The 16,957-nt window shown below is 42.0% G+C and overlaps 1 protein-coding gene and 1 long non-coding RNA gene across 4 annotated transcripts in view; one reads left to right on the plus strand and one right to left on the minus strand.

Annotated features, from left to right (window-relative positions):
- LOC141766548 (uncharacterized) overlaps window positions 1-16,957 on the minus strand; it is a 33,409-nt gene that overhangs the window by 6,114 nt on the left and 10,338 nt on the right. The window lies entirely within an intron of this gene.
- Window positions 248-15,367, plus strand: LOC141766359 (fidgetin-like protein 2). Its single transcript, XM_074633173.1, has 3 exons — window positions 248-447; window positions 1,262-1,497; window positions 12,647-15,367. Exons 2-3 carry the CDS (start codon window positions 1,473-1,475, stop codon window positions 13,810-13,812), a joined length of 1,191 nt encoding a protein of 396 aa, XP_074489274.1. The 5' UTR covers window positions 248-447; window positions 1,262-1,472; the 3' UTR covers window positions 13,813-15,367.

Consider the following 16,957-nt stretch of genomic DNA (forward strand, 5'->3'; position numbering starts at 1 on the left):
AGATCAAATGCACACATGCAGAAATGCATGCACACACACACACATACACCCAGCAGCAGCAGCAGCAGCAGCAGGGGGAAACAGGCTCTTCTCTGACATTGCATGATTGGTCACTTTTTCCCTCTCTCTCCCTTCCTGCTGAAATAGTTTTAACAAAAGAGAGGGAGAAGGAGGAGGGGGAGGGGTGGCGAGGTTGGGGGAGGGGATGTATGTGCTGCTCTGTTGTCACTGGGCGAGGGAGAGCGAGAGGGGGGAGAAGGGAGCTGGAGGGCGAGCGAGGGAGTGTAGGAGGGAAGGATAGGGTCCCAGAAGAGAGTACAAGCCTCACACACACACACATATACACACACACACTCACACGCTCACTCATATACATTTACGTCGCTGTACTTTGTGGATTACTTTCCAAACTGAGCCACTCATCAAGCAAATCCAGAACATGATCAGGTCAGTAACCATGTACTCACTTGTTGAAAAAGATTTTGCTTTTATCTCCTATGACAATGTTTCTGCTGCTTCTTGCACATTCCTGTCATTTTCAATGCTCCCTATTCACTCTTTATGTGTGATATGCCCTCTTTTACGTGCTGCATACTGAATTGCACATGATATAGTTTTGCTTCTTTACACATGACATTCTCAATAGTGTGTCCTCTATGTGTCAAACCAGGTTACATGTTTATGATATCTCCTATTCTGCAATCACTCTTCAGTTTTTTTTCTTCCCCCTCATGTATTACATGTTAGACATGATAGCTTCCTCCTCTGCAGAGAGTACAAAGTTCCTTTTGCTGTTGTGGTTTGTGGTGTTTGTGTTGAAACGTGGGTGGCTTCAAAGAATTAGAAACTTGTCTCCGCTGACCGTGCGGTTTTGTGGTCAGAGGGTAAAAGCCGCCTCTCTGTCAGGGTATTTAGCATTGAAAAACTCTGTCTTGATCGGTCGCTTGCACACGTGCAGGCACATAAATAGAGAGAAAAACAAACGAGGAAAGCAAAAGTGAGCGCATGAGAAACTTATTATGAGTCAATATCAGTTGATCTCTGCAAGTATTTGAGGAGTTATTTTCACAATGGTATTTTTAATAGGAATATTAAATTCTACATGCAATAAATGCAAGCAATTTTTTTTATTATTTGTACTTGATGCATTCATTAATGTCTCAAAATGTCCCTAAAATCTGGCTTTGCAATAAAAAATAAACATCCTCGTCTTATTCACTGTGTGTTTTGGCTCTGACACTGGCATGTGTGTGCTCTTCAGGTGGCAGCGTGTCGGAGCGGTGTTGAACTGTGAAATGAACCATGGAGGGGTCCAGGGGGCCAGTCACTAGCCGAGCCAACAGCCGCACTACCAGCAGCAGCAGCAGCAGGAGAAGCAGTAGCCAGGGGAGGCCCCGCAGCATGCAGCTGGGCCCTTACTAGCACCAAGTGGACCTGGTCCTCTCCTCTTCACCTGGGGCCAGGGCTGCAGAATGCTCAGTCCTGTCACCCCATACAGTAAGTCTGCACTCCAATGACAGGTGTGTTTGGCATGTTGTACGCGAACAACTAGATTGGTTTGGAGTCTGTTTTTCTTCTTTTGGCTCCTCTTTTGTCCAGGACTCATCTCCTGTGGCTCAGTAGAGGGAAGCAAGGGGCAGGGGGGGTCTCTGAGAAGTCATTTTGAGAAGGCAGATATGCTAATGGCTTTAACAGCTGAGTTTCCAGGCTTTGCATTGAGGAATTTCACAGAAAGTGTTCAGTCGCTGTTTTTTCAGCCCGTCCATGTGAATATAGTATAGTAGCAATTTGTTTAAACAGACAGCAGCTAAAGCACCACTGTATGCCTTTTTCTAAGAAGCTGCATGAACATAGTGAAGGAGAGCGCTATTGACTGTATTCAGAGCTTTTCTTTAGGGATGGAAGAATCATAAAATGTTGGTTATATTTATTTTCAAACAATGATAGCACTATCACACTTTGAGATCCTGGGGACACCCTTACTCTATCTTTATTTAAGGTGGAAAATAACTGGAAATCGTGTATATCAATCTATGACTATGGTGTTTTGTGTTGAAACATTCACAAAAACACAACTTGGCATCATTTTGTTTCCAGAGGGGACAGATCTGTTTTCTATGTTTGCAACATTAGTATGTAAAAGCTGACTGACTCATGTGACACATCACAGTAAAGGTCTCGCTTGTATATGTTCTAATCACGAGAGGTCGCTATCCAGGCTGATGAATATGCTTATATTGATTGACTGGGCTATTGATTAGGCCAAGCTTTAACAGGATTACAACGCTAACCTGATTGGAATAATGCAACAGCGATTTACTTGCAGGTTTTAATATTCTAAAGAGCCACACGGATGCACGGAGACAAACAACGGAAAACTTCTAGGGAGAAGGAAGGAGTTTTCTGAGCGGACCGAAGTTTTAGTTAACGTACGTCTGTCACATTCCTCCCTCAAAAAGACTCACAGCGTCACGTTAGATTTCTTCGCACAGAAACGTCGTCTACACACAATCCTATGATGCCATTCATTTTTTCACATCTCACAGACTCGAACATTTCTTGTTCATCTGCACACACACTCGAACAAACACAACATACACAATCATCCACACCTCATTATGGGCTCTATCTATAATGATGATTAGCAGTTTTAGCCCCTTTTTTAGCCGCCAGGGTGAAGCGATTCTGTGAATGAAAGCCAGATCGTTAGTAACCTGGTGTCAGCGGCTTCTCATTAGTCCTGTATAGAGGGACACATAAACATCACCCTCCGCCTCCATTCACACACACACATTAGTCCTCCGTAGTAATCATGACAGCTTGTTAAGCAAATTGTAGCACACCTTAGATCCTCATTAGGTGCTATAGTAAAGAGCTGTGCTGCATGGTGGTAAAATGACGGAGAAAGAGCAAAGTGAAGGGCAGATGGAGGGGACGCGAGGAGGGACTGGTCAGCTGCAGCCTGATATATGAGTGGACACAATAAGCAAAGAGGGGCCAGGCCAGCCTCTGCCACATGTGTGTGTGTGTGTGTGTGTGTGTGTGTGTGTGTGTGTGTGTGTGTGTGTGTGTGTGTGTGTGTGTGTGTGTGTGTGTGTGTGTGTGTGTGTTTGTGTGTGAGCTAAAGGAGTGGGGGAGGGTAAAACTGACCACACAGGCTCGGACACACGGGCCTGTCTTTACTACAGCACAGAGAGAAGGAGGGAGGCTTGAGAAAGGAAGACTTTGGGGGCAAAATCAGAGTGAAAACGAAAGAAAAGTAAAAAATAAAATAAGAGGATCAAAATTATTCAAAGTAAACTAGTTTCCCAGTCGTACTTTGAGATAAATGGGTCCGTTTGAGCGGGAAAAGCCTCACTCCGACTTAAATTGTCATGTGATTTGTAGTAAGAAATGACTTGTAGGTCAAAGATATGTAAAACGTGAATCAGATATGGTACAGTAGTTGATTGGCAGACAGCGGTGTGGCCTGGTGGACTGTGCAGGCCTTGAGAAAAGGGGGGAAGGGGAAAGAGGAGGAGCAGATCCTCCTTCACACTGGCTTCAGCGTTTTAGACTATGGTCACTGCTTACATAACAATCTAACCCTCATTTACTCTGTAAGCAAGGAAGGCAGAGATAGCTGTGTGTGTGTAGTCCATTGTCCATTGCCACAAGAACATGCTCCATGTATATTCATATCCCATTTCTCCTCTGACGTGCTCTGTATTGATCGTACAAGCAGTGGTGTGATTTAACTCTAACTAATACAAATCGCCCAATAATGTGCAAACAGCTGATAGGGTCATTCATCAGCACTGCAATTAAGCATGTTCTGGCTCTCTCCCTCGCGTCCTTCAGCCTGAGAGGAGTGGACAGTGCGTGTTGAACGTATGGAGAGGATATGTGCTTTGTAAATAGATCTCAGGTTAGATTCCTGGCATTCCAGCAGCCTGACTCATCCGATAGATGACCAAGAGCTCCTCTGCCTGTTGGCCAGCTGAAACTAAACACATCACCAAAAGCACAATATGCTTGAGTCTGTGTGTGTGCATCTTGAGTGTCCGTCCATCCTCAGGAAATGTAAGTCTTTGTTTACTGTGAGTGCAGTAACAAGCACTAACGGAGGACCTTCCAGCTCCAGAAGGGTGATTTTTATGTTTCCACTCCCCATCTAGCCAACCAGCCGGCCAGCAAAGCCTCTGCCTCTGATGCCTCACAACCCCCAAATCCCCATTCCAGCCAGCCCCTTCCCCCACGCGTACTTTCATCTAATTAACCCCTAATTACTCATACTGACCATGCAGTGGACCACGAGTCAAGCTAGCCTCCATTGACGCACAGAAAAACATCCATGACTTGCATAATTGTGTTTCCTTCAAAGAGAAAATAATTTGCTTGAATTTATTACATATCATATCGATGACAACACTCATTAAGACGTAATGGTTAAAGCACTCACACTGGTTTTAGTGGAGGTTTATGAAGATCTCTTTATGGATGGATCAGGCTTCTGTTTACATACTGCATATTTTGCCGTTTGGTGAACCCTGAGGCCATGTAGCATCCATGATCCATGTATAGGTCTCGATATGGGTTGGAAAAAAATCGATTCACCTATGTATTGCGATTTATAATTTTTTTAAACAATTTTTTTAATAGATTTTTCATGCCAGACTCCATATATTTGTTTCATTTTAGTCTATGCAGAGGTAGAAGGAAGTTACCGCTTTTATTGTTGTAGTCAGAGTAACGTGACGTCATCCGTTAACCAAAACAAACCGCAGTGAGCCGAAACGATGCCGGTGGATACGACCTGCACCCTCACATTTTAAATCCAAATTTTAAATGGCAAAGTTAGCGGAAGTATACACATGTGACTACGTCCGGTTTTCAAAATAAGGTGTTAACAAGGGAACTGTATATACAAAATACATATATGGAAATAAGATTGATTGGATTATATTCACCAGAAGTATAAAACATTACATGTCCCTTACAAATGAAAAAGAAAATACTACTAATTTGTGAAGGAAATGTCTTTTCTATTCTATTTCTTTGATTTTTGGGTTGCTGGAAAAAAATGAATAATGCCTGACAATGACTGATATATTTGACTTCAGGACATCTCTGACTACATACATGCTGAAAATCAAACATTTTTACAGTTTCAATTGAGATATTTTCCAAAGTAAAAGTCCCTAGAAGTGTATGATTTAACTTTTTCCCATGGTCTAGTGTTAAAAAAGTTAACCAAAATCGCAATAATTCGTAATATCAAATTGCAATTCTTGTAGAATCACAATACTTAAAACTCGCAATACACCAAGCCCTACGTCTTGATGAGGAGAGAAGAGGAACCACGAAGCTGTAATTTTACCTCACTTCCTGCTCTGGGTAGATTAAAGGAGACTTACTTGCTTATGTCTGGGCAATTAATTACAGGCACACTCAAGGCAGATTTGTACTTTTGAGTCTAAGTGTCAAGGCAGCTACACTGTAGGTGATTGTGGTGTTTCTTTTGGTTCCCAGAGGATTTTTGCTGCAGCTTACATACACCTCTGACCACATGTACATAACTACATGTAGTGTCTGCAGGATTTGGTCGATGTTAGTATTTCCCTGTAACCTCGTTATGCTTGATCCCCTCTTGCCTCAACATGTTCAGTGCTCTCACTGGCTCTTCTGATGTAATCTCGTTCTTCTCTATAATGCTACACAAATTGATTATTTTTCATCAAGCGAAGCCGTTGTGTAGCGCAAACATACTCTTGACCCCAATTGTTCCTGGCCTGTGTGAAGAAACGGATGTGAGAGTACAACAACATAACTACGTTAAATGCATAGTTCCTACTGTGACACTTCAACCTTGCTATTCAAGCTTCACTCATAACATGACTTAAGCTGAGGATACACCAAGCCGCCATCAAAGAACTAGCAGCGATGAAAGCCATCAGCTGCGCCACCTTTGTTTGCTGTGGCGCCCGTCGGTGAGAGAAATCACTCTGCTAGGCTGTTCAGCTTAAACGAATCAATGCACAAGAAGAGAAACGGACGTGAAGAAAGCAAGCAAACGAGTAAAGTCAAGAGGGCACACACAGAAGGCTCTGGAATGAAGCGGTGGTGAGTGACAGTGGTGTGAAAATGGTTGGCGGACGCCGCTTTATTTCATGTACGTATCATAACAACGGCTTGTTCATCCACAGTCCTCGGTCTTACGGTTTCCATTTTTGAATGACAAATACAGGCTACCGGGACCTGTTGGTGTGGAGAGTAATTTCCTCTCAGTCAGGCGCAGAACGTACGTGGTAGTTGGCCGTCGGCTGTAATCTTTGCGGTGGACTCGAGTGCAACTTTTTGGACAAAACAAAGGAGACATGAGGCGACTCAACGGGCGGCCTTCGTCGCTGCTAGTTCCTTGATGTCGGCTTAGTGTATCCCCAGCTTTACTGTATCAGAGCTGTTGCAGACAGTTGGCAGACAAGAGATGTTGCTGCTCAGATTAACATTCGGAGCTATCGATGTGGACAAAAAGTTCATTCTTTCTTCAATCTTTTAATTAGTAACGTTTGGGACTGATTTATACATCTCCATCGAAGTGTCACCTCACCTAAGCTAGAGGTGTCTGAGTTGTCTGATTAGGTTTTCTCATTCATGTCAATGAGCGAAAGATCTAGGGCTGCCCCGAGACGATTGGTCGACTAATCAGTCGTTTTGGCCTTATCCCGGGAACACACTACTCAAGAATCAAGCTGATTTTGGGCCGGATTCCCCCCTCCCAACAATCATCAGCAAAACCCAGATTTCTTGATGGTTCTAAATATTATCTTGTCAGATCTTCCTGTGGTATGAGGTATGTTACGAGTGTTTTTTACATACCCCTTTACATCGGCTCAGAAGTCCATCCTGGCCGCACCAATTTGAAATTGCAGATATTAAACATTCAATATTTACGATCGGATATTCTGTTGTGAGTGGGGAACCCCGAGGACATACATAACATCTTTTTTATATATATAAATTTACGGTCATCAGTAGCCAAACTGCTGCAGGACAAAGAGGAAACACTGGTGCTGGCCGACAGTATGATAATCACAATGATTAAGGAAAGCTGTCATAGTACCAAGCCGGCTTAGCATTCATCTTTGTCTCTTGGTAAGCCAAGCATGGCCAAGAATGGAGGGGTGTTTCCAAGCCCCGAGCCAACATGAGGTGCTAGATTAAGGTTAGGGGCTCCCTCGCTCATCCCTCCTAATACCCGAAACCCTGCTCCCTAATATCTGCACTTTAACACAGATGTCTGATGCTACAGCACTTGTGAACAGTACAAGGTTTTAATCTGTCGCAGAAATGAACATTTCCTGGCAAGCATGGCAGTGTTAAAATGTTAAAAATGTCTTATTAAGAAGCAGTCTTGGTCTCAGAACTAAGATCTTTGTGTACAAAGAGTGAACATTTGAAAGAACTTCTGCTAAAGGGAATACAATATGAACATAACTGAAAGCACATTATTGGTCAGCTGATAAAGAGAGCAGTTACAAAGTGTAGTTTTCCAATTTTGAGTCAGTCTCAGTCATTTTACTAATTAGTTATCATAATAATATTACATATTATTAAGTAGATCTACTGTATGTACTTGTATCCAGAGTGGCGTCTGCCTATATGTCAGAAATTAAAAAAAAAATTCTTTAAAGAAGTCACTACTGCTTTTAAACAGTCTTAATTTGTAGCCATATATTTGTAACAGCCTAAAAAGTGTCTATTAATATTAAAAAAACATCATTTTGTGTTATTGCACACCATAATGATCAAGTCAAACATTCGTTTTGTTGCAATCCTTCATCGAAGTTACAGGCTTACAGCCAACATAAGGAGTAAGCTCACCAGTGGTGATGCTTCTTTAATTCTAGTCCGCGATTGTCACAGAGCACTGACACTCCCGTAAGCCTCGTGTGCTCTAATCCTTCATTAGTCTGGTTTCCTCAGTCTGGTCCTTAACCCATCCAGACCCTCCAGTTCACTCTTCCATCGTCTGATTTTCACATTCCTCCGCTGCATTTTGATGAGGATTCCAGACACATTAGATTACTGCGGTCTAATATGTCTCGGATAGATTATAAACCATCGGGTGAAGACGGGGTGAGAGGAGTAGATTGAAGGCAAAGCGGCGAACGTTTGGCTCATGCCTGCAATCAGCATGACCAGTGAGTATCAGTCTGATGAGCCTGTATGTGTGTGTGTCCGCGTGCATGATGTCGGGATTCAAATGTGTGTGTAAACCACAGATGTTGTCACCCCAAAGTTTTTGATTCTTCACATACTGATGGACTGCACAGCAAAGATTAATGTTCCGTAAGTCTGCAAGATGTGTGTATTTATTAAAGCATTTCTGATAAAATGAATATAATGTATTTAGCATTCAGCTGCAAAGAGCTGCAGACTGATTCTCAGTGGGAGAACAAACTACAGGGAGTTATTTGATACTATACTACATCCAAATCTTTTTCACTGAACACAACTGTTTTCCGCAAATAATTGTTGTTCAGTGTCTCGTCTACCATCTTAACTTCTCGGACTTGGAGTGATGCTCTCAGATACACTAAGATGGCAGAGAAGATGATGCCTAACTTGTCACCAGAATACCTAAAGCTGAACGTGGAAACTGTTTATGTAAAATATGTACATCTTTCTCTTCAGCCTAAAACTGGGGAGGTAATGAGAAGAGCTAATGAAGGTACATTTTTTGCTATTTCCCCAAAATTCTGGTGTTGGCTATAATATGTTCATGGATAGGAAATACTCAAGTCAATTTGACCTATATACACCTCGATCACAAATCACCATTTTGCCTCAAAGAGCTTTACAATCTGTTCAACATACAACTCCCTCTATCCTTATAGACCCTTAATTCAGGGAAGGAGGAAAACCCCCCCAAAAAACAACTCCACTCTCAGGATGGGATGTTGGTGTCAATTAAGGCGGCAACTAACGATTACTTTCATTGTTGATTAATCTGTTGATTATTGTCTCGATTAATCAATTAGTTGTTTTGGTCTGTAAAATGTCAGAAAATGGTGAAAAATGACGATCAGTGTTTCCCAAAGCCCAAGATGACGTTCTCAAATGTCTTGTTTTGTCCACAACTCAAAGATATTCAGTTTACCTTAATAATTGCAGACAAATAGAGGGGATAAAATCTGAGGACTCTTTGTGGCTCTGATATTGACATAAATGGCCCTTTGACTCTGTCTGGAATGATAAATGTTAATACCAGTGGCTTCACAGTAGGCACTGTGGTTAGGGGTTAGGGGGGTTTAGGGGCTCCCTAACCTTGTGCCCATTAGACCCGCTCGGTGATCCAGCCATGATCTGTAGATTACTGTGAAATACAATGAATCAGCGCCCTCTGCTCAGGGTTAAGTATTTTCCCGGGTCATGATATGCAGTAGTAATTTTGATTCTAACCTTAGTGTACAGAAGTGTGCAGAAAATTCAAATTGCTCAACAGGAATGAATTTGACTTTTTCTGTACACTTCTGTACACTAAGGAACAATGTAAAAAACATTATTGGCACCGGACGGAATATAAGCCTTTTTTTCCGCCCTGTGCCAATAATGTTTTTGTGCCTGTGATGAGCACCATCGGCAGTCAGAATTCCCAGGAGCATAGAGTGGAGCTTGTGCTGGTCGAGAGCGCTGCGATCCCTGGATTGGATGAGTGGGATTACTGGGCTGAAGGATCATTTAATTTAGGGATCAACATGTGGACTGTTTGTGGCCCATCTGGTGGTCCTAGTGGACATGTGATGCAACCTGTCATAATCCACATTCAGACCAGACGTGTGAGTGAGTTAAGTGTGTGTGTGAAAACACCGACCAGTGCTGCTATTATCTCCTGCTTTTTATGCACATTTCCTAATAAAATCTTCAAAAGCAGGCTTGGCTCAATACGTAGAACATCTAGATGAACAGGGGCGTGAATAAAGCTGAAACAATAAGTTGATTGCTTGATGGACAGACAATTAATCAGCAGTTATTTTGATCATTCTAATTTTCTAGTTCGTGCGTCTCCAACGTGACAATTTGCTGTTTTCCTCTGTTTTAGAACTGCAACGATTTATCAATTAAATCAATTAGTTGTCAACTATTAAATTAATCGCCAAATATTTTGATAATCGATTAATCAGTAAACTCAGGAAAAAAAAAAAAAGCTAAATCAAGACATTCGAGGACGTCATCTTTGGCTTTGGGAAACACTGATCGACATTTTCCACAATTTTCAGACATTTTATAGAACAAATAACTAATCGATTAATCTTAGTAATTAAAAATGATCTTAAGATTAAGCGACAATGAAAATAATCATTAGTTGCAGCCCCCTAGTTTTATATATCATCGTAAATTTAATAGCTTTTGGATTCAAACTGTTCTGGGAAGTTTTAATATACATTTTCCACTATTTTCTCATTTTCTCGAGAAAACAACTCATCAGTTAGTCAAAAGAATTACTGGCAGATTAACCAACACTGAAAATAATTGTTATTTGCAACCTTAGCCTTCAATCAAAGCTTAACTCACGAAACTATCACAACACGCTGGCCATGATTGTGAGACAATCATCTACGGTACATGCCGTTATCTGTCAAACTGAGATGAAACATTCCTCAAAAGAATTAATTATATGCCTCATTTATTCAAAAGTAAAACTGACATAGGAGTTATTTGTCCACTCCTGTTGGTGCAGCTGAGGCAGTAACTGTCTAGCGCTGTTGTAGGGAAGCCCCTCTGGCTCAGGCCTGGGGTCAGGACAGTTTAATAATACTCTGCAATGCCTGGAATGTCAGCCTAATGCCAGTTCAAAAAGACAAGGCCTGCAAAAGCCAATCAAAGCCTACGACCACTAAACCAGTGGGCTTCTTGTTTGTGTAAATGTGCATGTATAATCACACATGGCTTGTGAAAATCTGACTTTTTTTTTACTGTTCAATCAATCGGTGCACTTGTAAAAGTGTTCATAGATATACTGGTCCGATCTCTCTATGTAGTATGATGAAAAACTACCCTGATATCCCCCCCCTCCTCTTATTCCCCCTGTCCGGCAGACCCCTGAGGTTTGGGCCGAATTAGATCACACGCTCGGTGGGGGTGGCTTTGTGGACTAAGCGAGCCTCAGAGAGACAACAATGGCCCTAATGTGAGAGAGGCAAAGGCAGAGGGCAGCTCGCGGGCTGATAGAGGCTTATCGCCGTGGAGACCAGGCTGGGGGCTATGTTGCCAGCTTCACATAAAGATTAGAACGGGTGTCCCCTGCCTGGATGAGACTGTGCAGAAGAGCACAGGCTAAGCATTGACATGATTCTGGAAAAGAGTCAGCTAGCTGATGTGATTATGAGGGCAGATATTCATGAAGCCGGACTCTTAACTCTTAGGGGTGGGGGACAAAAATCGATTCACCTATGTATCGAGATTTTTTTTTATTTTACGATTTTTAAATACATTTTTTAAATGTCAGAATCGATATATTTGCTTAATTTGAGTCTATGTGGAGGCGTAATGTGACGTCATATCCGTTCCGTATCCGTCAACCTAAACAAACTGAAGTAGGCCGGAATGCGAAAATAGAAAACGGCGGAGGGTCGGCGTGAACACAACCTGCACCCTCACATATTAAATCCAAAGTGGTAAACACTACACATACAGGAAAGTATGGAAACACTTTGGGTTTCACACATTGCCAGGAAAAGCAGAGCTAGACATGACGGCTAAAACTGCATGCCAACTCTGTCATGGACAGGAAACGTTATTGTATTGCGGGAACGTGCGGTCAAGCCGGCCGTCACTCTCACCTCCGTGGTCAAATCGGCCAACGCTACAAATGTAGAGCACCCAAATACTGACAGTTATGTTAAATGCATTCAAACAGCCCTGATGCAGCTGACCACGGATGTTTAAAGAGAACGGACCTGACGGGAGAGCTAGCGTCAGACTTGGCAAAGTTAGCGGAAGTATACACGTGTGACTAAGTCCAGTTTTCAAAATAAGGTGTTAACAAAGGGAACTGTATATACAAAATATATATATGGAAAAAAGATTGATTGGATTATATTCACCAGAAGTATAAAATAAAACATTACATGATACAAATATAAAATAAAATAAAATACCACTGATTTGTGAGGGAAATGTCTATTCTTTGATTTTTGAGTTGCTGGAAAAAATGTAATAAATAATTCCTGACAATGACTGATATATTTGACTTCAGGACATCTCTGACTACATACATGCTGGAAATTAAATATTTTACTGTATTAATTTAGAGAGTTTCCAAATTAAAAGTCCCTCGAAGTGTGTGATTCAACTTTTTCCCATGATCTAGTGTTAAAACAGTTAACAAAAATCGCAATAAATCGTAAAATCGAATCACAATACTTGTAAAATCGCAATACATTTTGAATCGGCACCCAAGTAAAGTGATAGAATCTAATCGGGAGATAGGTGAATCGTCCCAGCCCTATTAACTTGCTTGTGATTTTTGGAAGACAAAACACCACAAATATCTGGTCAAGACAAAATGCTGCATATACTGTATGTACTCCTAATTTTAAATTTACAAAATTAACATTTTACGATTGTGTGGACTAATTCAGTTCGGTTTTGTTTCTGTCAGGTCTGTTGAAGATGCACTGGTCCCCGGAGCACGCCGCCCCCTTATCTCAGTGGCCTGAGCAGCACCTAGACGTCACCTCTACTACCTCGCCGCCGTCGGCCCACAAACATGACCCCTACGCTACAGCTGGTCGCCGCGGCTATGCCCCTGCGGGTTACCCTTGGGCCAGTGATGACATATCAGCCCTTACTGCTTCCTCTCTGCTCAAACGCTACGCTGAGAAGTACTCCGGGTTGGAGCTGTCCTATGAACGCCCTCCTCCAGGGGCCTACTCAGAGCCTGGGACTTTCCTGAAAACTGAATCTGAGCCATGGGCCCTGGGTCAGGGCATGGAGTGTTACCCTGGACTGGAGGCGTTAACTGGCACCAAGGTGGGCTCTGCATCTGTGGGCATCCCGGCCACAGGAAGTGTGACGGTAGTGAGCGGTAACTTGGCCTCTGAGCCAGGCTACAGTGGCCCTGGCTCCTGCAGTGCCCCGTCATCTCAGGAATACCCTCCTGCCTACAACAGCACCTACCTGTCCTCAGGATACTGCCCTCAGCCTAGCGCAGCACTTCCCCCTGCCCCTCTACACTCTCTGCAGGCCGCACCCACTCTAGTGCCCAGCTACAGCGCCAGCACTCCCATCTACAACTACCCTCCAGGGTGCTACCCCCAAACCAGCCTGTCCTCTGGATACAGCCACCCCAGTGCCTCCTACCTGCCCCCTGGGATTAGTGCCCCCACCCCTCTGGCCCCTAGGCCCACCATGGTGGGGGGCAGCTACAGCTACCCGTCTCACAGCCTTGGAGGGAGCTCCGAGGGAGTGTTGCCACTCAAACGCAAGGCCTTCGAGATGGCAGAGGAAGGACAGGAGGGAGCAGAGGTGGAGGGATCTCGCTACAGAAAGTATGGAAACGGCCACGGAAACAGTCACGGCAAAGGTCACGGCAACGGGCACGGCAATGGCTACGATATGAGCGGCTCGGCCTCAGACCCACAGGCCTACAAATCTGGAAAGCCCATGATGTCTCCCCCTTATGGCGGGGCAGGGGACTACAGCCCACCATCAGGCCTAGCAGGAGAGAGCGTGTCAGGGGAGCACAACTTTCCTCAGCAACAGAGAATGTCTATGAAGTTACCTGCATCGCACACACGACCTGAGGACCCCACCGCAGGGCGCTGACAACACTGGTCGGCATTTGAGAGGATTCTCTCGCTCTTTGAAACCAACCAGGGATCTTAATCCTGTCAGACTTGGGGGAACAAAGTTGGATTTGTCAATGAAAGGTTTAATTTCACAAGAGGGCACAAGACTGGTATTTCTTGTGCATCTTTAACATTTTCACTATTCCTGTTTTTCCAAAGATTCACAGGGACATTTTGCCCTGTAAGGTTGAGGTAAGTCTTAGGGGTGAGGTTAAGGCATTCTCTACATAGATAGCATTAAGACAGTCTAAACGTATGAGTGTCTGTTTCTCTCAGGATCCTATTTATTTCCTTTCTGCTACTGCAGCAGCAGCACTGCAACGTTGCTGTTTTAAAAGTGGGTGTAATTATTTGTGGCCATTATGTATGTAAAAGGCCTTTGACTGCAATACGTTCTACCACACCACAAAAAAATCATTACCGACCAAAAAGTAAGGAGAGCAATAACTGAAATGGTGAGATTGCCATACTACTTCAGCACAATCACTGCTACTTTACACAGTTGACTCCGGGGCTCGGTGTGTTGCCTGGCCCTCGAGAAATGAATGTTTCCCTGCTCATCCCTCGCTTTCCCCCCTACCTTTACTCATCCTTGACTTTTTTTTTTCAGTTTCCTTCTCTCCGTGTTCTTTATCTTATTCTATCCTGGTGTCCTGCTTCTTGATCTCAACCTTTTTCATTGTTGAACAACTTTTGTTTTTGTCAAGTTTATACATAACAAGCTGCTTATCAAATGATTGCATAGTATACATGAAGCCGCCCTTTAAAATTGTTTTGATGTAAAGACGGAGTGGGGAAATAATCTAAGACTTTATGTTCATTTAAAAATGGATTTAGCATTCACACAATGACAGCATACGAGTATATGCAGATCAAAGCGTGTTGTTTACTTGCAGAATTCTGCTGATCCTAAGACTAACGAATCTGCCTGCGAATACTGGTGCAGCTTACGCCTTTAATATTCAAACTATTACAAGAAATAATGACATATACGAATCTAAAAAAACAACCAAAAAAAACAAACAAGTCTGCATACTGCTAAAATTTACTCAGAGCAAACAGTTTAAAGGTGCGTAAGCCTGTTTGTTACTTCTGTTTGGATGCACAGCCCAGACTGAGAGGCATGCCGGTCTCAGTGGAGGATAAATGCTTCTGAGTGAGCGCCACGGACAATTTTTTAATTACATTCTTTATGAAGATCTACCTGCTTGTCTGCTATAGGATTTACTTTTAAAAAAAATATGCATTCTCTTTACTTTTGCCTCTCAAAAGGATGATTTATAGTCGTGTTATTGAATACTCAGGAAGAATATTGTTACCTCAGAATGATAAAATAAGAATGTATGTTATTACCTTAGGGTGTTTGTAGGGAGCTTTATGGAGCGAGATGAAAACGGAGCCATGGCTTTTATTGAGAGAAAAACATACTCTGAACACTTCAGGGAAACAATGAACTTACAAGGCCTTTGATACTAACAGTAGAAAACACACACACACACACACACACACACACACACACACACATATATATACAAACATAAACACACACACACACTGCTTCTTAGCTCTGGGAAAATTAAACTTGAGGTTTTTGTACCAAGGCCTGAAATGTTGAATGTAATTCAGATATTTTTTTTAAAAGGACAATACATGCCATATTGTACATCAATGATGTTTTTAGATATATGAAACATATTTTCTTCATGTATAGATGTAATTCTCTTATAGGTTTTGGTGGAGAAATGAATGACATGTTAAGTGTTAGTGTAGTTAGCAGTGGGGGAACGGTTTTTGTGGTCATAATGTAAAAAAAAAGCACTCCTGATAAACAACTTTTGACATATCAAGAAGTACACATACTACAGTATATGCTCTATAATAGGTATGTTCATTAAATGTCTTAATAACGTGTCCAATCTCCATTATCCTATATCAGTATTTTAAAAATCGCTTGTCACAGTGTCACCAGTCAATCAGCTTGATTTGAGCTCTAACATGAATTGACACCGTGAAGAAGGGAGCAGTTAAATATTTACCAAGTATGTGCACTGTCAGGAAATATGTACAGTTACAGCTTTAAATCTTTCTTTTTCACCGAGTTGTAGCTTTGATGCTCCACTATGCCATCCCTTCATGAGTTGTGCCATACTAATATACTATTTTTTTTTTGCAAAATTAAACAAAACCGAACTCTTGCCTAAAAGCATGCCCAGAGAGTGGATCCCCTTTAGATTTAGGCTGAAATGCAGCTTCAGATTTAGTCTGAAAAAGTATTTTAATTTGGAAATATAAGCACATTCATAAAATTGAATTTGCTGTAAAAAAGAACAAAAAAAATCCCACTAGCTTTAAAATATGCTGGAGAAAAAAAATACAGATTAATAAAAAGGTGTTACGCAAATAATAATGAACTCTTACCCCCAGATTTTAAACGTATTTAAGCGCTTAGCTACAACAATTAAATGCTCTTCAATGCCACACAAAGAATGTGCTCTACATTAACCTGCAACAAACAACAGTATTTGCTGTTTCTTGGTGTTACTCTGATTCATTGAAGTACGTGGAGTTGAATTTGTCCAACTGATGTAAAATGGCATTTCAGTGTTATCTCTGTAATTCAGTTGTACTCTTTTGTTGTATCTTGTACATTCTCTGTAACCATTTCTACCTCATTTTGAAAACATTGTACATGGAAATATTTATTTCATGTCATTTCACATGCCAGTTTAAGGAGCAATGTTTCTAATTATTGACCTGTTATAGTCTACCTCACTAAAGACTGTTGTGTCATGGAAATGAAGATATCACACCAAAAAAATTGTGACTTTGTCTTTCTGTCCGTGAGTGTTTGAGGTTTGAGTGTTCTTATCATTCACTAAAATATACTATGGCGAGAACATAACATTTGTTCCAAAGAATCTTCTCTTTACAAATATACTGACTATGTCCAACTTCATATTGCAGCATTACAGTGACATATTGCTACCTGTAGGAAAGGTAACTTCACCCAGTATTATATCATTACCATGACACTGACCAAACTGGTTGCCAGGCCCTATATTTCCTGTTGAAGGAGGTATTATTTTTGTTTTTAGGTGGACTCTGATCCACTATTTGTATTT

This window comes from Sebastes fasciatus, chromosome 1, assembly GCF_043250625.1.
Source record: "Sebastes fasciatus isolate fSebFas1 chromosome 1, fSebFas1.pri, whole genome shotgun sequence".
NCBI classification, from domain to species: domain Eukaryota; kingdom Metazoa; phylum Chordata; class Actinopteri; order Perciformes; family Sebastidae; genus Sebastes; species Sebastes fasciatus.